We start from the raw sequence: 16,905 nt of genomic DNA on the forward strand, positions 1-16,905 counted from the left end.
TACAAGCACAATTTTAGCAACCATTTTTGCTGAAGTGGTGCGAACCTGCTGAATCTCACCACTGCTCTATCGTCTAGCAGCACCAGCAAGTGTGTGTATGTGCATGTGCATGGAGTAGAGAGAAGGGAAGGGGGAGGGAATATCTGCTTTAGGACAGTCCATTTCTGTCCAGGTTTTTTAGCGGCCTGCGGTTCAGGGAATTGTTTTGCCTCTTTCAGTGGTGGGGGATTACTTTTGGAAGAGAATATCAACATAAGTGCAGCTTAAAGGGCTAAGCCAGCAGTCTTGACTACCAGATGTAATGAGATTTGTGCCTTTAAGAATCACTTGATGGGCAGAGTTAAGAGAACCAGGCCTGGTGAGCTCTCAGCAGAAAAACTCCAGGAAAAGGAGGGAGTACTTTCTGTTGTTTAAACAGAGAAATGTGAGGAGAGCCTTCTGCAAGCCCATTGTGCAGAGAAGAATCCCAACGTAAGTGTTCCATGCATAATGGGCCATGCAGGAAAAAACTGTTTCCATCATAGAAGGATACTTGGCCTAGATCCTTCTAATATTCTGTGGAGCCTCCCAACATTTTGATTCTGGCCTCAGCCCCTATGGTAGCCATCTTGTGAATGGTTCAGTTACCCAAAAGCATCTACAGTTTTAACACAGTTAGGAACCCCTCATTAACAAAACTGATAAGGATGATAGAAGATGGGGTGCCTAAGAATGTTGCCACATATGAAAATCTTGTTAGAAAGCAGGTAGAAATTGCTTCTCTAGCAAGATAAATGTACCATTTTTACATAGGAATTTATTTTGTCAAGAACACCATATTGCTTATTTTAAACTATCCGCTGGCTATTTCCAAAAACATTAATATGGCTCTATATTTTCAAAAGGAAAATACCCAGGTTTCTCTGCAAACCTGTAGAGAACACACAGAAAAATATTACATATACACTCTATAGATTTCTGGGAAATCCCCTCAAAAGTATAGAGCATATGCATGTTTTTGGAAATAATCTAGTGAACAGTTTAAAATAAGGAATATTGTTCCATAGACCAAAAGGTTCCTGTAATAAAATGTTGTGTTTACCTTGCTAGAAAATCAATTTCCACCTGTTAAACCACAACAAAGAACGTCCTCTAACTAGTTTCTTCAAAGCAGTCATCCTTTTTGGTATAAAGATTCAGTTTTCTACACATTTTCTTCCACTGTTCTCATAACCCCTAAATCATCAAATTCCTGACTTGTCAATATTATTGGAAGTGCAACAAAGATAAGGCTTCTAGAACAAACTGCAAACTGGATTGCAGATCTAATGGAGCTTTTTAAATGCAAAAAAAGCACCATCTCTTCTTTGTAAGTTTTTGTTTCTGGTCACATCCTGAGCCTGCAAAGCCTTATTAAGACTGGCAAGACTATAGCAGCCTTCTCTACTTACAAGAAGATGGTCAAAAATAATATCTACATGAAGTGATAAACAGAATGTTTAATAGCTATATTTATATACAGATTTCTTCTAGGGAGCTCAGACCTGCTCAAATATTGTTCCCATGTGTTCTCCTAACTAGGCACTGTTTGACCCCAGACTTACTTGACTTCAACATTTGACCTGTATCATGTATCTTCAGCCTGCTCTTTGGGCTGGGATGCTGCATTTTGCCTTGAGACATACTACATGGTATATGAAATATAATCACATCTGCGTGCCCTCTTTGTAAAAAAGGACCTCGTTGATTACACAAAGGAACTCATTAAACAAAGCGATTTCAAAACTCATCCATCAGCTGGACGGACTAGTCCTGTGCATAATAAATTTGATGTTTATGAATCTGAAATATTTCTCCAACGTTAACTGTCTCTTTTTAAAAGTAAATGGACTGGAAAACTAAAAGAAATTAAGCAGTGTATTTTCCAGCTCTGGTAATACCTCTTTAAAGAATAGTATTTAAGCACAGGCCAAGAAGTCAACTATTTTGTTTTGAACAAGTACCTTGCATACAAGATTTGGTGAACCTGACTGTTATTTTCCACAGAGCTCTCTGATTTCCTGTCTTGGATATGAATGAAAACTCCATACAGTATCTCAGAAATTGTTGCTTTTAGAATAAACCAGTTCCATATTTCAATAGGAATGCTATTCACTGCTTTAAATGGGATTCTAATATCCAATAGAATTTCTGTTCTGAAATCCTCCCTGCTAGGTTGTGGGGTGGGAGAGAACAAAGTTAACTGATTGGTTTCATCATTATTTAAACCATGATTTATGACAGTGTGAAAGCATGTCAATTCATGTAATTTAAAAAGAATTTTCCCATTTTGAAATGCATACATTTTTGAACAAGAATGAATACTATTCATGTGCACTCTAAAGAGAACCTGGGAAAATAATCCAAAACCTCTGACAATACTGTCCTCACACCTTCTGCACTACAGAATTTTTTTTGGATAGACAGAACTGACTTATTTCTGTTTAGTGGCAGTTTAAATAATAACACATTTATTGTAGCACAAGCTTTCACAGGCCAGACCCATTTCATAAGTTGTCAAGGAGATTCCAGAGCTCCAAACAGAAGAAACACAGGGAAGAGGTGGAGTTATTGTTAGAGAGAATGGTCATAAGGTCCATTTTTCCAAGATAAGGTAGGTTACCCAGCATTTCATAGAACAGATGAAAACAGAATCTAATAAGAAAAGAGCAAACAATCTACTCAGAGATGTTGTAGATCGGGGTGGTCAACCTATGGCACTCCAGATGTTCATGGACTGCAATTCCCATCAGCCCCTGCCAGCATGGCCAATTGATGAATGGGCAAGGTAGAGAGTATAGTGATTAACACAGGTTTTGAGGAGGAATATCAAGGAAGCAAGAAGTAGCATGTTATTGGGATGCATTTATGGGAGGAAAATGGAAATAAGGAAGAAAGAACAGAGTTGTTTGGAACAGAGGTTCTCCAGATGTCTGAAGATGGTGGAGCCAGGAAAATGTAGGTTACATACATAAACATTCTGAGATATGAGAGCAAAGGAAGAAAGCAAGGCTGTGGAATATTTTGAAGGTGAGAACAAGATATTTGTGCTGAATCCAAGGCCCTTTCCTCACGAGCCAATAACAGTGCCCTAGGAACGGCAAAAACGCCATCCCTAGGGAGCTGTTTGCATGGGGGGCGCAGCTGCATCGCAGCCCCGCCACCCTCGCTCCTCTCCAGTGGCGCAAAGCCGCCATTTTCCCACCTTGCTCCCCGAGCGAGGTTTTGGGAAACAGCGGTTTCCAGCCACTGCCGTGCGAATGGCAGTGGCTGGAAGGCGCCATCCCCCCTTTCCCGAACGACTTACCTTCCCTGCGACCTTCCGGCACGTCACCCAGGCCTGGGGACATGCCCCCTCAGCCCTGCGACAGGGCAGGGTGGCGTGTCCCCTGGCCCGGGCAATGCGCCGGAAGGTCGCAGGGAAAGTACATTGTTAGGGCAATGGCGCAGCGCTGCGCTGTCTTCCCTGCCATTACCGGGACCGTTCGTGCGAACGGTCCCAGGGAGGGTGTGTCGGCGTTGTATATGTCGATGCACCCCCCAGCGTGGCCGTGCAGAAACGGCCCAAGACTGGATTAGAAAGTCAGATAGAGTTGGTGTTGCATGGCCTGAACATGAGAGGGATGCACAATTTTGATGAAGGTGCAAGTGCTAAAGTGAGATAACTAGGAGGTTGCAGTTGTCAAGGCAAGAGACAGCCACTTGGATTTTTGCCAATGCTGTAAAGGGAGAAGTCACATGACTTAGTGAATATGTGTAATGAGAGAGCGCAGTCAAAGATAAAGCCAACGTTTTGTGCCTGTCCCAAAGGGGGGATAGTAATGTTGTCAATGAATATGGAAAGTAGATAAGGCAACAGAGGCTTAGGAAGAGACCTGAGAAGTTTAGCCACACATATCAACATATCCAAGCAAAAATACTAGAAAGGCAATTGGAGATGTGGGATCAGATGGAGAGAGCGGGAGAGCTGGGTATCGTCAGCATCTATGTGATACTGAAAACCATTGGATTTGATGAGGTCCCTTAAGGATACTGTATGGAGAAAACAGGAGAAGGCAAAGGATGGATCTCTGGAGAACCCTAGGGGATAAGGTGAAAGCAAAGAGCTTCCCTGCAGAGAAGGTATTATATGGAATAAAGCCTAATACAATCATTTGTTACCACACCAAAGGTCCACCACAAAGCTTTGACCTCTCCTAAAAGCCATCAAGGTGGTAGGCTTTCTTTCTTCCCCTGGAAATTCATTACTCAGTGCAAGGGCTATCACAGAGAAAGACAGTGGCCACAGGGAGCAAAGCGGCAGATTGAGCAAAATTCAGCAGAAAGTTCAAGAAAGATGAAAACAGAGAAGAAAACTTTGGACTGTGAAGACAGGAGATAGCCAGTGATTTTGGTAGGAGTATTTTCAATTGAATGCAGAGAGTGGAAACCAGATTATCCATGTTCAAGAGAAGAACTCAAGGAAAGCTGAAACAGCAGGAGTAAGCACGAACTCAAGGAAAGCTGAAACAGCAGAAGTAAGCAGACCATTCTGAGATTTTGGAAGCAAGGAGCAATAGCTGGAGAGGAAGCATGAATCAAGAAGGATTTCCAGAGCAAGGAAAGCAGCAATGAGTTTGAGAGCAACAGAGAAGGAACCAGAGGAGAGCAACAAATTGTTTATATGATGAAGAAACACAATGGCAAAAGAGAAAAACAGAACAGAATGAAGGCCAGGATCAAAGAAACATGTCAAGGGGCCTGTTGAACGGGTTAGTCAGTAGTGGAATGGGGTTACGAACGGAAGCTGAAATTGGCAGTTGCAAAGAAGCTCAGCTTTCCTCACTACAACCATCAAGGCAAGATATATGGGGGGAAAGAAAGAAACTGAAGGAAGTTTAAGGAAAAAAGAGACCTCCAGAGGAACTGGTTGGTAACTGTGTGAGAGCCAGGTTGCTGGACTAGATAGCCCAGTGGTCAGATCTAGAAAGGCTTTGCTTATATGCAAAGAAAACCAGAATGATCAGTTCTATTGCTGAACAATCTTGAGAGGCAGTAGGCTAGTAGTAGACCATCAAAGATAAAGAAAGAGGGGTTGAGGATTCCTAGGGTTGGTGTGGATCAAAGAATCTTTCCTGGCTTAGCCAAGATGATGCCAAATCAGGAAGAGACCATGAATTTATCATATCCCAAAACCAATTACCTGTATGTAGTCTGATTCTAGCTGCATGACAATGTGAATCCAAGATGTGAGCCAGATCTAGAAATGAGAGGAGTGAATGCTTCATTGAAAAGCTAAATTGAAAGCATAAACTGCAAAGTCTAAAGAGGAAACATCTGTGAGAGAAGATTAGGTGACAGTGCTCCTTAGGAGGTCATCAAGTCAATGGTCTGCAGATTATGGAAGGAACAAAAGACACAAATTGGTGGTCCAATGGAAACATAGCATTCCTTCTGGAACAGAGCATTCCTTCTGGAAGACAAGACCAAGAAGATCCCCAAGTAAGCACACAGCAGAGAATAAGTCCAGAATAAGACCAAAGAAAGTGTTTAGGAAAGGAGGAAGGAAGCTTCTGGGACAAAAGAATTATCATCCTGAATGCCAAAATCACCAAGAGGTAATGTTGTTAGACAGCAAGATGGTAAGACAGGAATTAAGCTTTAAAATAAAGATCGAGACCTAACCTAGGGAATAGTACAGGTCTCTGTATAGGTGGAGCAGAGTCATGCAGGATGAATTTAGAAGGCTGAGTAGTAGTGGGAGGGTATAAGGAAAGAATCTGTAATTGGCAGAATTTACAAAAAGCATCCCTTCCCATGCCATTGTTTTCAAGGCATGGCATGGAGGAAAAGAAGAGATCGCCGGAACAGAGGGAATCAACGAAAGCAGCATCAGATGGAAAAGGCAGGTTTTGGAAAGGGCAAGGAGATGGAGGGATGAAAAGGAGGAAGGAGTTGAAGGTGATTGGTTTCTGTATGATGGTGGTGGGGAGTTCCAAAGAAATTAGTAAAGGGAAGCAGTGAGACAATGAATGGGGTGAGATGCGGCAAAAGTTTGCAGTTAATACCATAATGATGAAAATAAGCACCAGAAAAATGTCAAAAAGCTTGAAAGCAGCATACCTGAATGACTGCCTTCTCTTTTACGAACATACCTGACTCCTCTAGTTAACGTCAGAGGCCCTGCTTTGATTAGCCACCATCTGTGGTTAATCAGGTGACAGCCTTAGAAAGAGTCTTCTCATTTGTAGTGCTGAAACTTTGTCTTCAGAGCCATAGCGAGGGGGAACTACGCCCAGGGCACATGTGTGCCCTGCGCCCCTGCCATACCCCCACACGCCCCTGTTCTGGAATGCCCTCGCCACCCACGCACACAGGCACACGCCCAGGACAAGACGTCCCCCTGTCCCCTGGGGGCTACGCCACTGGTTGTCTTCCACCAGTTGGTAAAAACATTTATTTTGTTTGGCCTATCCCCCACTGGGAAAAATGTGTTTACAATGGAACTCAAGTTCACTTCCCAGGAGATGCTACAAAGATGAGTAGATTAAATTACATCTATTAAATTTAATAAATAATAAGTAATAATAGATGTTGGAGGGTGAGAATGACTGAGTAGCCAAAAGGAAAGAAAAGAGAACCAGCAATTGAATCAACCAACCATGCCTATCTGTGGGATCTAGCTTCTCGTCACAATAGTATTTCCCATGAGAGAGAAAGAAGCTTTCAGTTACACTAACCAAATATTCACAACCTGAGAGCTGTACACTTTGCTGCACTCAGATAGCTGGAGGTCATAATCCTCACCAGAGGATCCTGATAGATACATGCAGGAGGCTCTCTATTGCTAGCATCAGTGATAACTGGCTATACCTTTTCGAGGATAAAGATGACACCAGATTTGAGAATTCATCCACCATGTCCTGGACCATCTTTGTTCTTGAATGCTCCGTATGGGTCCTGGTGCCTACCTCGTTCTGTCCCCAGGGCACTAGTATCTGAATTCAAGGGCATTCTCAACAGATGCTTAGTCTTTCTGTTTTGCCTTCACCAGAAAAGCAATGCTTTTTGTAGATAGTCACAGTTCAGTTTGTTTGTAAAAAAACTCATATTGACTTCTAAAACATTTTAAAAAGAAGGCTACTTAAATAGTATTGAAATTAAAATAATCCAATTTATCTGCAGGGAGGGGCCTCTCCTCCTTCTATCTCCAAAAGAGTGGAATAAGAGAGGGCATGATCTTAGGTGCCTGGCCTGGATGGCCCTGACTACCTTGATCATATCAAATCTCAGAAGCTAAGCAGAATCCGTCCTGGTTAGTATTTGGATGGGAGACCACCAAGGAAGTCCAGGGTTGCTACACAGAGGTAGGCAATGCAAACCACCTCTGAATGTCCCTTGCCTTGGAAACCTACAAAGTCACTGTAAGTCAGCTGTGATTTGACAGGGCTTTCCACCAGCACCATTAAGCTGTGCAATCACATAAAAGTAAGCACCAATGAATTCACTCACTGCTGAATAAACATGCACAAGGATCAGGTTGCTAAATATGCTGGACCTCTTTACTCTGAAACTGAACAAGGAGGAGACTGCTCACGTTAGGGGGAATGTGGACCAGCATTTGAGACTGCAGGCCACTCTCATTCACCAGACTACATGGGGCAGCAGGGAGTCCTGTGGTACAATACAGCCAAAGATAAGCAATATTCAGTCCCACTGGTTTCAAAATATACAGGCACAAAAATTTCCCAATGATTTCAGTGAAACTTAGCAGTATTTATCGTGGGATGGACTGTCCCTTCAAGACTGTAATCCTAAAATCACTTCCCAAGGAGTAAGTCCCATTGAATAAAACTGGGCTTACTCCACTGCAGACCAGCGGTGGTTAAGAGCAGGTGGATTCTAATCTGGAGAACCGGGTTTGATTCCCCTCTGCTCCACCTGAGTGCCAGAGGCTTACCTGGTGAACCAGACGTGTTTCCGCACTCCTACATTCCTGCTGGGTGACCTTGGGCTAGTCACAGTTCTTCGAAACCCTCTCAGCCCCACCTACCTCTCAAGGTGTCTGTTGTGGGGAGAGGAAGGGAAAGGAGTTTGTAAACCACCTGGAGTCTCCTTACAGGGGTATAAATCCAAACTCCTCTTCTTCTCTTAAAATCTTCCAAAAGTGAGGATTGCACCTTGGTTTCCAGAAGAGCAGTTCCCATTGAATCCTACCCTTGAACAGACAAAACCTTTGTCTTTTCAATGAAGACAAGAAGAACGAGATCTCCAAGAAGCTTATTCGTTTACTATCAGCAAAGCTCCAAAGGTCCCAAATGTTAAACCAAAATTCTAGTGGACTGTGAGTCTTACTGAATGCCAGAAGAACAATTTATAATTCATTCACTAAATTTGCAGGCTCACAGCAGCCCTTTTTCAACACTTGCGTGTGTCAACGACCCCCCAAAGCCTTTCCAATACTTTCAAAAGACAAGAAGTGGAATGACCTACAAAAGAAGCTTTATCCAACATGTGGCAATTGCCAAGGCAGCTGACATGTGCAGCAATCTCAAGTGGACCATAAGCACTATAGTTTAGTGAATTGGCCCTTGGTTTCTGCTTAAAATGGCAATCACAGCAGAAATCACTGCTAAAATCCTTAAATTATTTCCCATTCTGTTTCTCTGAATGACTTTCTTTTTGTAAAGGGGGAAATTGCAGCCGCCTCCTAGTTACTGAGTCATTGTCATCAACTACTGCAATTTTGTTTCCCATCCAGACTTTCCTCCACTGCAAAAGCACACATACAAACACAAACACACATACAACAAACCAGAAAAAATTACTCTCTCGTGTGCAGGGCTTAACTCATACCCATCTAAACACATTTTTAAAAGATTTAAAGCTTCCTGAGACTTGGGAAGAAACATCCCTGCCAAAGGATGTTCCTGTTTTGAATCCAGCTGCGTTTTCATTAGTCAGAATCACTCTCTACTTATCATCCAACACAGCGTGTACTTGGTGAGATTTAGCGATGCTTTGTAGTATCACATATCTACAGTTTATTTTTCCATCTGTACAGTTGTGAAATGTGTAAGTCTGTGTACACCTCAGAGTTATTTAAAGAACTGTGCCTTCCTTGCAGCTTTTTGGGAAGGAGGAAGCTAAAGAGCTTTTTAATAGCCTTTGGAAAATTGAGACTCTTGCTGCTCCATCTTCCACTGAAATGTGTCCAGATGGAGTCTGTTTACTTTGTAGTTAATGAGAATGGAAGGAAACGTAGTGATAAGATATTAAAAACCTTTCCTTACTCCTAGTATTTCCCGCTTTAATCTTATGCATAGCCTCAGTTTAACAAACCCACAAAGCACAACGGAATCGCCCTCAAACCTTCCTACAGAGAAGAGAATTTCAGCAGAAAGCAGTTATTAGAGTTTTAGATGCTTTTGATGAAGAAAAGAAACCCATGTTTCTCACTCAGAAAAACATAATAGCCTTCCAATGTAAAAATTTCAATGTCTTGATATTCACAGTCAAGAAATCACAATAATCATCACTAGCAACGTAACCCACTGTCACAATTACTTTCTTTTGAAATTAAGCACTGCTGCAGATCAAACCCAACTGGATCCATTCCACTTGTAAATCTCCAGGCCTGGACACTGTTAGAGCAAGATTACTGGACAAGAAATATCACAAACCACAGTCAGATTTATCTTATTTCTTGTGATCTGACTTGATCACAACAACCCTACTAAGCACCAGGCAGAATGCTGGGTTAAACACTCATGTATACCATTGGTCCAATGCTTCATCAGTTGGAGACTTGCATGTGTGAATCAGTCCAAGTTTAATCAATAGAGATGAAACTTTCCTATCATCAAATGTCATTTCAAACAGGTTCTCGCAATGGAAAAGGTCAGATGTACAACTGAGGATAATCAACATTAGTGAATATCAAGTAATTGAACATGCATGTATGAAGACAGCTCAAAACATATCAGGAAAGTTGATCTGAATAAGGTGAAAAAACGACCATCTCCAAAAGGCACGTTGGCTTCCCACGGATATCTTACACCTAGATCCAAGTCACATCACCTGTTGTATCTAAATGTGCCTGTTTCCACCAGTAGTTGCATTCTAAAGATCAAAATAAAATGGAATGTTCATATACTTGGCAGTAATCGGTGAATTATAACATTCAGTGTTTTTTCTTCCTAGATGCACTTCCAAATTTCTCCTTCTCTGCAACATACATGAGCTTAAATACATTTAACAAATTGATTCCCCCTCCCCCCCCATATACACAAGTGTTTTTAAGGTCTGGACTCCTTAACACCATGTTCTAAAAAAGCTGATATTCATTTTTGAAACTTGAGAAGTTGTATCTGTGTAAAGGGCTGTCAAGTCACAGCTGACTCCAGCAAGGGGCTTCCAATGCAAGTCAGAAGCACAGGTAGCTTGCCAGTTCCTTCCTCTGCAGAGTCTTTCCTGGTGATCTCCCAAGAAATGATGCTGTTTATCTTTTGAGACCACCAGCCTATACCATGATGCCTTCCCTTGGGACAAGCAGCAAGTTAGTAACAATGCAACCTACACTGTCCTACAGACTAACTTCAAAACGAAGTACTGCTCGAACCAAGGCTGCTTAGCTATCATATGCATCATCTCTGCCCACCTTGAAGAAGAGTTTGGCTTTATACCCTGCTTTTCTCAACTGTAAGGAGTATCAAAGCAGCTTATAACCTCCTTCCCTTCCTCTCCCCGCAACAGACACCTTGTGAGGATGTATTCCTGCATAGCATGGGGTTGGACGTGACAGCCCTCATGGTCTCGCCTCCTCCATGATTCTTTGAGGTGGGGCTGGGAGAGTTCTGAGAGGGCTGTGGCTGGCCCAAGGTCACCCAGGAGCCTTCAGGTAGAGGAGCAGGGAAACAAATCCAGTTAGTCAAGAGTCCCACACTCATGTGGAGGAGTGGGGAATCAAAGCTAGTTCTCCATATTAGAATCTGCTCTTAACCACTACATCAAGCTGGAAGCCCAGTTGTTAGAAAGAGACTGTTGGACTAGAGAAGTCTTGGACCCAAGCCATGAGAGCTTTGCACCTTGCCTTCGAAGAAACAATTTCCTTCTATCCTCCCTGTGCGGAAGTTTCGCTTTTTAGGAAGTCGCACACGCGTTCAACCAGCCTCCCAATGCCGCCACCCCCCCCCCCCTTCCTTCCTCCCTTGCCAGGGAGCCCCAAGCCGGGCAGGGCACCTACTGTAGAAGATGTACTCGGTGTAGCTGCTCCAGATCTTGTCGTCGTGGTACTGGTTGACGAAGGCGGCGGTGCCGGTGGAGTTGCAGGCGACCATGTGGAAGCCGGCTTCGGAGAGGCGGTCAAAGGCCTGCTCCAGGTGAGTGAACTTCAGGTAGAAGCGGCAGGTGTACTTCTCCGGCGGGCGGTCCGGGTCGCGGCTCTCGTTGAGCGCCTCGCCGAAGATCTCCTTGGCCAGGGCGATCCGGCCGCACACCATGATGCGGGGCACGCGGCGGAACTTGGCGTCGGCCTGGCTGTCCCGCGCGTTGGTGTAGGAGCCGCGGTAGCCCACGGTGAGGAAGCCGGCGCGCCTGTCGCCGGCGCCCGGGGGGAGCGGGAGGAGATCGGCGCCCCCGCCGCCGCCTCCCGGCGAGTTGGCATCCTCCAGGTCGCTCTGGCAGCCCTCGTCGTTGAGCGAGCCCTGCTTGTGCAGCCGGGGCGAGAGCAGCTTGGCCAGGTCGGCCAGCTGGAAGAACTCGGCCTCGCGCAGCAGGCGCTCCTTCTCCGGGAAGTGGTCGGGCAGCGCCAGCTGCTTGTCGCGCAGGTAATCCAGCACGTACCTGAAGAGGAAGCCGTCGCGGTCGATGAAGAAGCGCGCCCGGCTGTCCCGCGGCAGGTCCCGCGGGGGGCCGCCGCCGTTGCCGCCGCCGCCGCGACGGGGCGCGAACATGCGCGCCAAGGCGCTGTCCGGCACGCTGAGCAGCGTCGAGTGCCTGGTCACGTACACCTGGCCGCCCACGTTCAGCTCCACCACCTCCGGGAAGGAGGCGCCGCCGCCCCCCTCGGCCGCCGCGGACCCCACGTCGCTGATGGGCAGGATGGGCGCCGCGCCGCCGCTCTCCTTCAGCGCCATGCCCGCACCTCGGCCAACTCGCCGCAGCCGCCCCGCGCACTCGCCCGCCGCGCGCGCAGCCCTGCCCGCCGGGCGCCCCCCCGAGCCCGCGCGCTCCCCCGCCTCACAGCCCCATCCGCCGGCTCAGGGGGCGCCGACGGGCAGCCGGGCGCGCTCGGCCACTTGGCCGCCTTTTGCTCGACGCGCCTTCCCCGTCGTGCGCCAGGCGGGACTCGGAGGCGCCTCAGCCGCCGCTGCTCCACGCCGGCCTCATCGTTTCCCCCCGCGCCGAGGCGCGACTGACAGCGGGAGCCCGGTCGCCTGAGGAGGACGAGGAGGAGGCGGAGGCGGCTGCGCGCCCAGGACTGGAGACGTCCCCGGCTCTGGGCTCTCTGCTTGGGTCTCCCTCTCAGCCACGGCGCGCTTCCCCCGCCTCCGCCCTCAGCCAATTGCGCCGCTCCTCGCTCTGTGGCGCAGCCTCCCCGGACCGGCGCGCGGGGGGGGGGAGTGAAGGGAAGGGAAGGGGGTGCGGCGGCAGCGTCCGAGTCCCGCCGAGCCGCTCCACCACCTGAAGCCGCAGTTGAGGCGGTGGGCAGCCGGAGCGAGCGGCTGGGGGGGACCTGGCCTGTCGGGCCACGGGGCAAGAGCGGCGCGCGCCAGAGAGGGGCGAGCAAAAGGGAAAGACTGCGCGGCTCCGAACGGGAAAAGTTTGCGCGGGAGTGGGAGTGGGCGCGCGGCTGGCTCGTGCCAAGAAGCTCTTGCTGGCAGGGGAGCCCGAGTCCAAAGATAGAGGAAACTTACTCCCCAACGTGAGCGTCTCGTTGGCATCCGCCCCCCCCCCCCCCCCGTTAAATGGTATTTGATACAGAGAATTAAAAATGTATGGGGGGATTGGCAAAGCAGGAAAGGTTAAATACGCCCTTCTGGCCTCCCTCCCCCGGTGCCAATCGCGTCCTCCCCTCCCGATGGTGCTTTGACCTGCCTGGGATCCCTTAGGGCTGCAGTGTGGTATGGAGGCCATTTATGCACTTGTGGGCTGCTCCGCAGCAAGCGTGCATTCCCTTCGGGCCAGATTCTCAGTTGCGCACATGGCTTCCCATCTGCAAACTCGAAGTTCCCACAGATCAGAGAATCCCCACGGTTTCCCAAAGCAGGGGAAGTGCTGCTATTTCTGGGGCCCTCTCCTTGGGGCTGGTCGCTTCACAGCAGGGTTTTCTTGCATGCTCCCAGTCCTTGAGAGGCTGCTGGCTTTGTTTTTGAAGCCATTTAAATTTTATATCGATATATTGATATTGCTGGGTGATTTTGTCAAAAGAAGCCAGCGGTTCTAGCTGTTGTCTGAGGGAGGAGGCAGAGCACTGGCAGGCTGCTTGCATTCCCAGATGGGATTCTTCTATCTGCTCTGCCAGGCATGCTCTGGAATACAGTGGCTCTGCTCGCCTCTGCCCATCCCTTCCATTGCTGCTGCCTCCCCCTTCTCTCTCTCTCTCTCTCCCCCCCCACTCCCTCAGACAGTTCTCTCACAAACTGTAAGGAGCAAAAATATAACCAACTATATAGTAATGTGGATAAGAAACAGAAAATAAAGGATTTCTTATTTTATCTCCATGTAACCTTCCCTTATAGCTAGTAAACTTATATATAAAAAGCAACTGAGAATCTGCCTCTTCTATTCTACTCTGCTAAGTTTAAGGTGTCTTGTTAGAATCAGCTCCCTATATTTATACATCCCACAGTCTGCTCTGTAGAACTTTTAAGTGTGTAAATAAGTGTTCTGAGAGGGAAACGGCATAAAACGTATCTGGGTGTTGCCAAGTATATTTGAATATGCAAAGTGACGGTAAGCAATGACTTCTCTACCCGGTATAACGCTGCATTGAAGCAACATAATCAGAATGTACAGCCAGTACATCTTCACCTTGGAAGGTGCTTCACGGAAAAACAGCCATCTCCCAAATGCCTCATAAGGATAAGTGAATGATCACAGCAGAATACATGAGTAAGGTTAAGGGTGAAAAGCTCCACAGAGCAGACTAATAAGCTAACATATGTAAATGCAGAATCTGGTGGTGTCCTACTCATAATTATGTAAATACATTTTCACTATCAAGGGCATGGTTGGCAATGGGAAGACTTTTGGATTAGAAAACCTGAACAGGAAAAGGCGACACTGATACATCTGTAATAGCAGATGAGTCCTATTTCTTTATTATCATTCTATTTCACTTAGAGAAGGTATACACTGTTTCCCCAGAAGTATGCTTGATGCAGCTCAAAGTAAACACAATAACACAAATTCATTAAAAAAACACCCATAAATTATCAAGCTAAAAAACAAAGCAAGCCATTAAAACAAACCAGAAGCATAAAACACCGAGCGACATAAAACTATCCTTAAAACAGTCTTCAGCCTAGGATAAGACCATAAACAATAATGCCTCTTTGTTAAATGGAAGTGAATGTTGTGAACTGGTGTTAAAGGCTGGTAAAGGAAGAGCCAGGTGAGTCTCAAAGGGGAGGGGCCCACCAAATGCAAGGTTGTCACAGCAACAGCTCTGTTTTTAGTAGACTCCTATTTTACCTCTGCTGGTGATGGCCCAGTGAATAGGGATGGAGAGACATATTTAATTACTGTCCTGTGGATATATGAATCTGTCCTGAACAGAGAAGAATGGCTGGCTTTGGTCTGTTTCAGTGGTTCCCAACCTGGGATACATGAAAAAAAAAATTACATAATGGGTTTGCTAATATGGGGTACAATTTTAGAGAAATGGGTTGCCAAGGGGCTACGCAAGTGAAAAAAGGTTGGGAACCACTGGTCTATATAGTTGAATATGGGCCAATTTTTCACTGTCAAAATGCCCCATGGTCGATCTGGGAGCATGCCTGCCGTGGGGCTTTTTGCCCTGCTGTTGACTCCGCACTGCTCCCGAGTTCTTCATGAGATTCGTGGCAGACCTAGCGTGTTATGCCCCAAATGTTTCTTTATGAGCCTGGTTCGTCTCCATTTGCACCACAAGCTCTTCTGCAATGTCTTCCACGCATGAGCGGATAGCCTCCATTTCCTGCGTTCTGATTAGCTGAATCTCCCCCATTTTCCCCACTCACAATGACTATTCTAGTTTTAAATTACTCTGAACACAAAACAGGTACTGAGGATCTGTGCCCTCGCCCCACCCCCCATCTAAAATCCTTGCGTGTGTGACGGAATCGCCGTCCCATGCATTCCCTCTGTCTAAAATTTAAATCTGAAATCTTGCGTGTGTGAGAAAACTGCTGCCCTCCCATTCATGGTGCCTGCACACACTCCTTTTCTGTCCAAGGTTTCTCCCTCTATTCTACAAACCAAGGTTTCTCCCTCTGTTTTTTCCCACTGCAAGGGGGCAAGGGGGGGCACTGATTCTCAGTGCCTGTCCATTCGTGGGGCGGGCCAGAGCGTCGAGGTGGGAAAAATGGCCCCGGTACTAAAACCAAGGAATTTTGCACGGTGGTGGAAGCCACCAGAAGAACAAAGGGGCATTTCAAAAGAACCTCAACCTTTGCGGTTCTGGAAATTCGCGGAGCAAAGCCAATGCCACGGGCCAGCACAGGGGCAAAAACATGGCAGACACGCTGCAGCACCGGGGGCAGTACAGAACTCCCAACTACATTGGGGCATTCCCTGTGCCAACAGAGGAGCAATTTCGCCGTGTAAAATAGGCCATGGTCTACTTTGACTATACAGGGGTAGGGAACCTGCGGCTCTCCAGATGTTCAGGAACTACAATTCCCATCAGCCTCTGTCAGCATGGCCAATTGGCCATGCTGGTAGGGGCTGATGGGAATTGTAGTTCCTGAACATCTGGAGAGCCGCAGGTTCCCTACCCCTGGACTAGAAGGTTGTCAGGTCTTTTCTAAAACCTGCTTGAGATGTCAGGTGGGCCTGAAGTTGGAACCTTCTGCATACAAAGAATATTTTAAAGCCACTCAGTGTCAGTGTTACAAGTGAGACAGGCTTAGGTTTAGCCCCTGGCTATGTTTTTATGACACTAGAGAAAAAAGCCATTTTTGCTTTCATCAGTTTCTCTGTTGGGATCTCACTGAAATTGTATCTGTATCCCCTTCCCCTTTACTAATTTCCAAAGAAATCATCAATGTAAATGGTAATGTATTCCAAGTACATGCCCCGCTGTATGATCCAGTGTCATTTAGTGGTCTTGAGCACTATGGAGGAATGGCAAGATAAATGTACTAGATAAAAATGTACTAGATGGGAACCAGTATGGCATATTAATTTGTGTGTCACATTAGGGTTTGAGAGACCCGGGTTTACATCTTTATTGTGCCTCTAGCCCAGTCACTCTCTTTCATCTGAGGGGGGATATGATTGAAGTTATAAAATTATGCATGGGATAGAAAATGTTAACAGAGAGAAACTTTTCTCTCTTTCTCACAATACTAAAACTAGGGGGCATTCATTGAAAATGCTGGGGGGAAGAATTAGGACTAATAAAAGGAAACATTTCTTCACACAATGCGTGATTGGTGTTTGGAATATGCTGCCACAGGAGGTGGTGATGGCCACTAACCTGAATAGATTTAAAAGGGGCTTGGACAGATTTATGGAGGAGAAGTTGATCTATGGTACCAATCTTGATCCTCCTTGATCTCAGATTGCAAATGCCTTAGCAGACCAGGTGCTCGGGAGCAACAGCAGCAGAAGGCCATTGCTTTCACATCCTGCATGTGAGCTCCCAAAGGCACCTGGTGGGCCACTGCAAGTAGCAGAGTGCTGGACTAGATGGACTCTGGT

General features: G+C 46.4%; 1 protein-coding gene across 1 annotated transcript in view; it reads right to left on the reverse strand.

Moving 5' to 3' along the window:
* Positions 1–12,547, reverse strand: part of KCTD8 (potassium channel tetramerization domain containing 8) — an 88,593-nt gene extending 76,046 nt beyond the window's left edge. Inside the window, exon 1 of the mRNA XM_048510024.1 lies at positions 11,243–12,547. Coding sequence (XP_048365981.1) covers positions 11,243–12,134 — 892 coding nt within the window. The 5' untranslated portion in view covers positions 12,135–12,547. The remainder of the gene's footprint in view (positions 1–11,242) is intronic.
* Between the last annotated feature and the right edge of the window lie 4,358 nt (positions 12,548–16,905).

This window comes from Sphaerodactylus townsendi, linkage group LG10 (assembly GCF_021028975.2).
Source record: "Sphaerodactylus townsendi isolate TG3544 linkage group LG10, MPM_Stown_v2.3, whole genome shotgun sequence".
Lineage (NCBI taxonomy): Eukaryota > Metazoa > Chordata > Lepidosauria > Squamata > Sphaerodactylidae > Sphaerodactylus > Sphaerodactylus townsendi.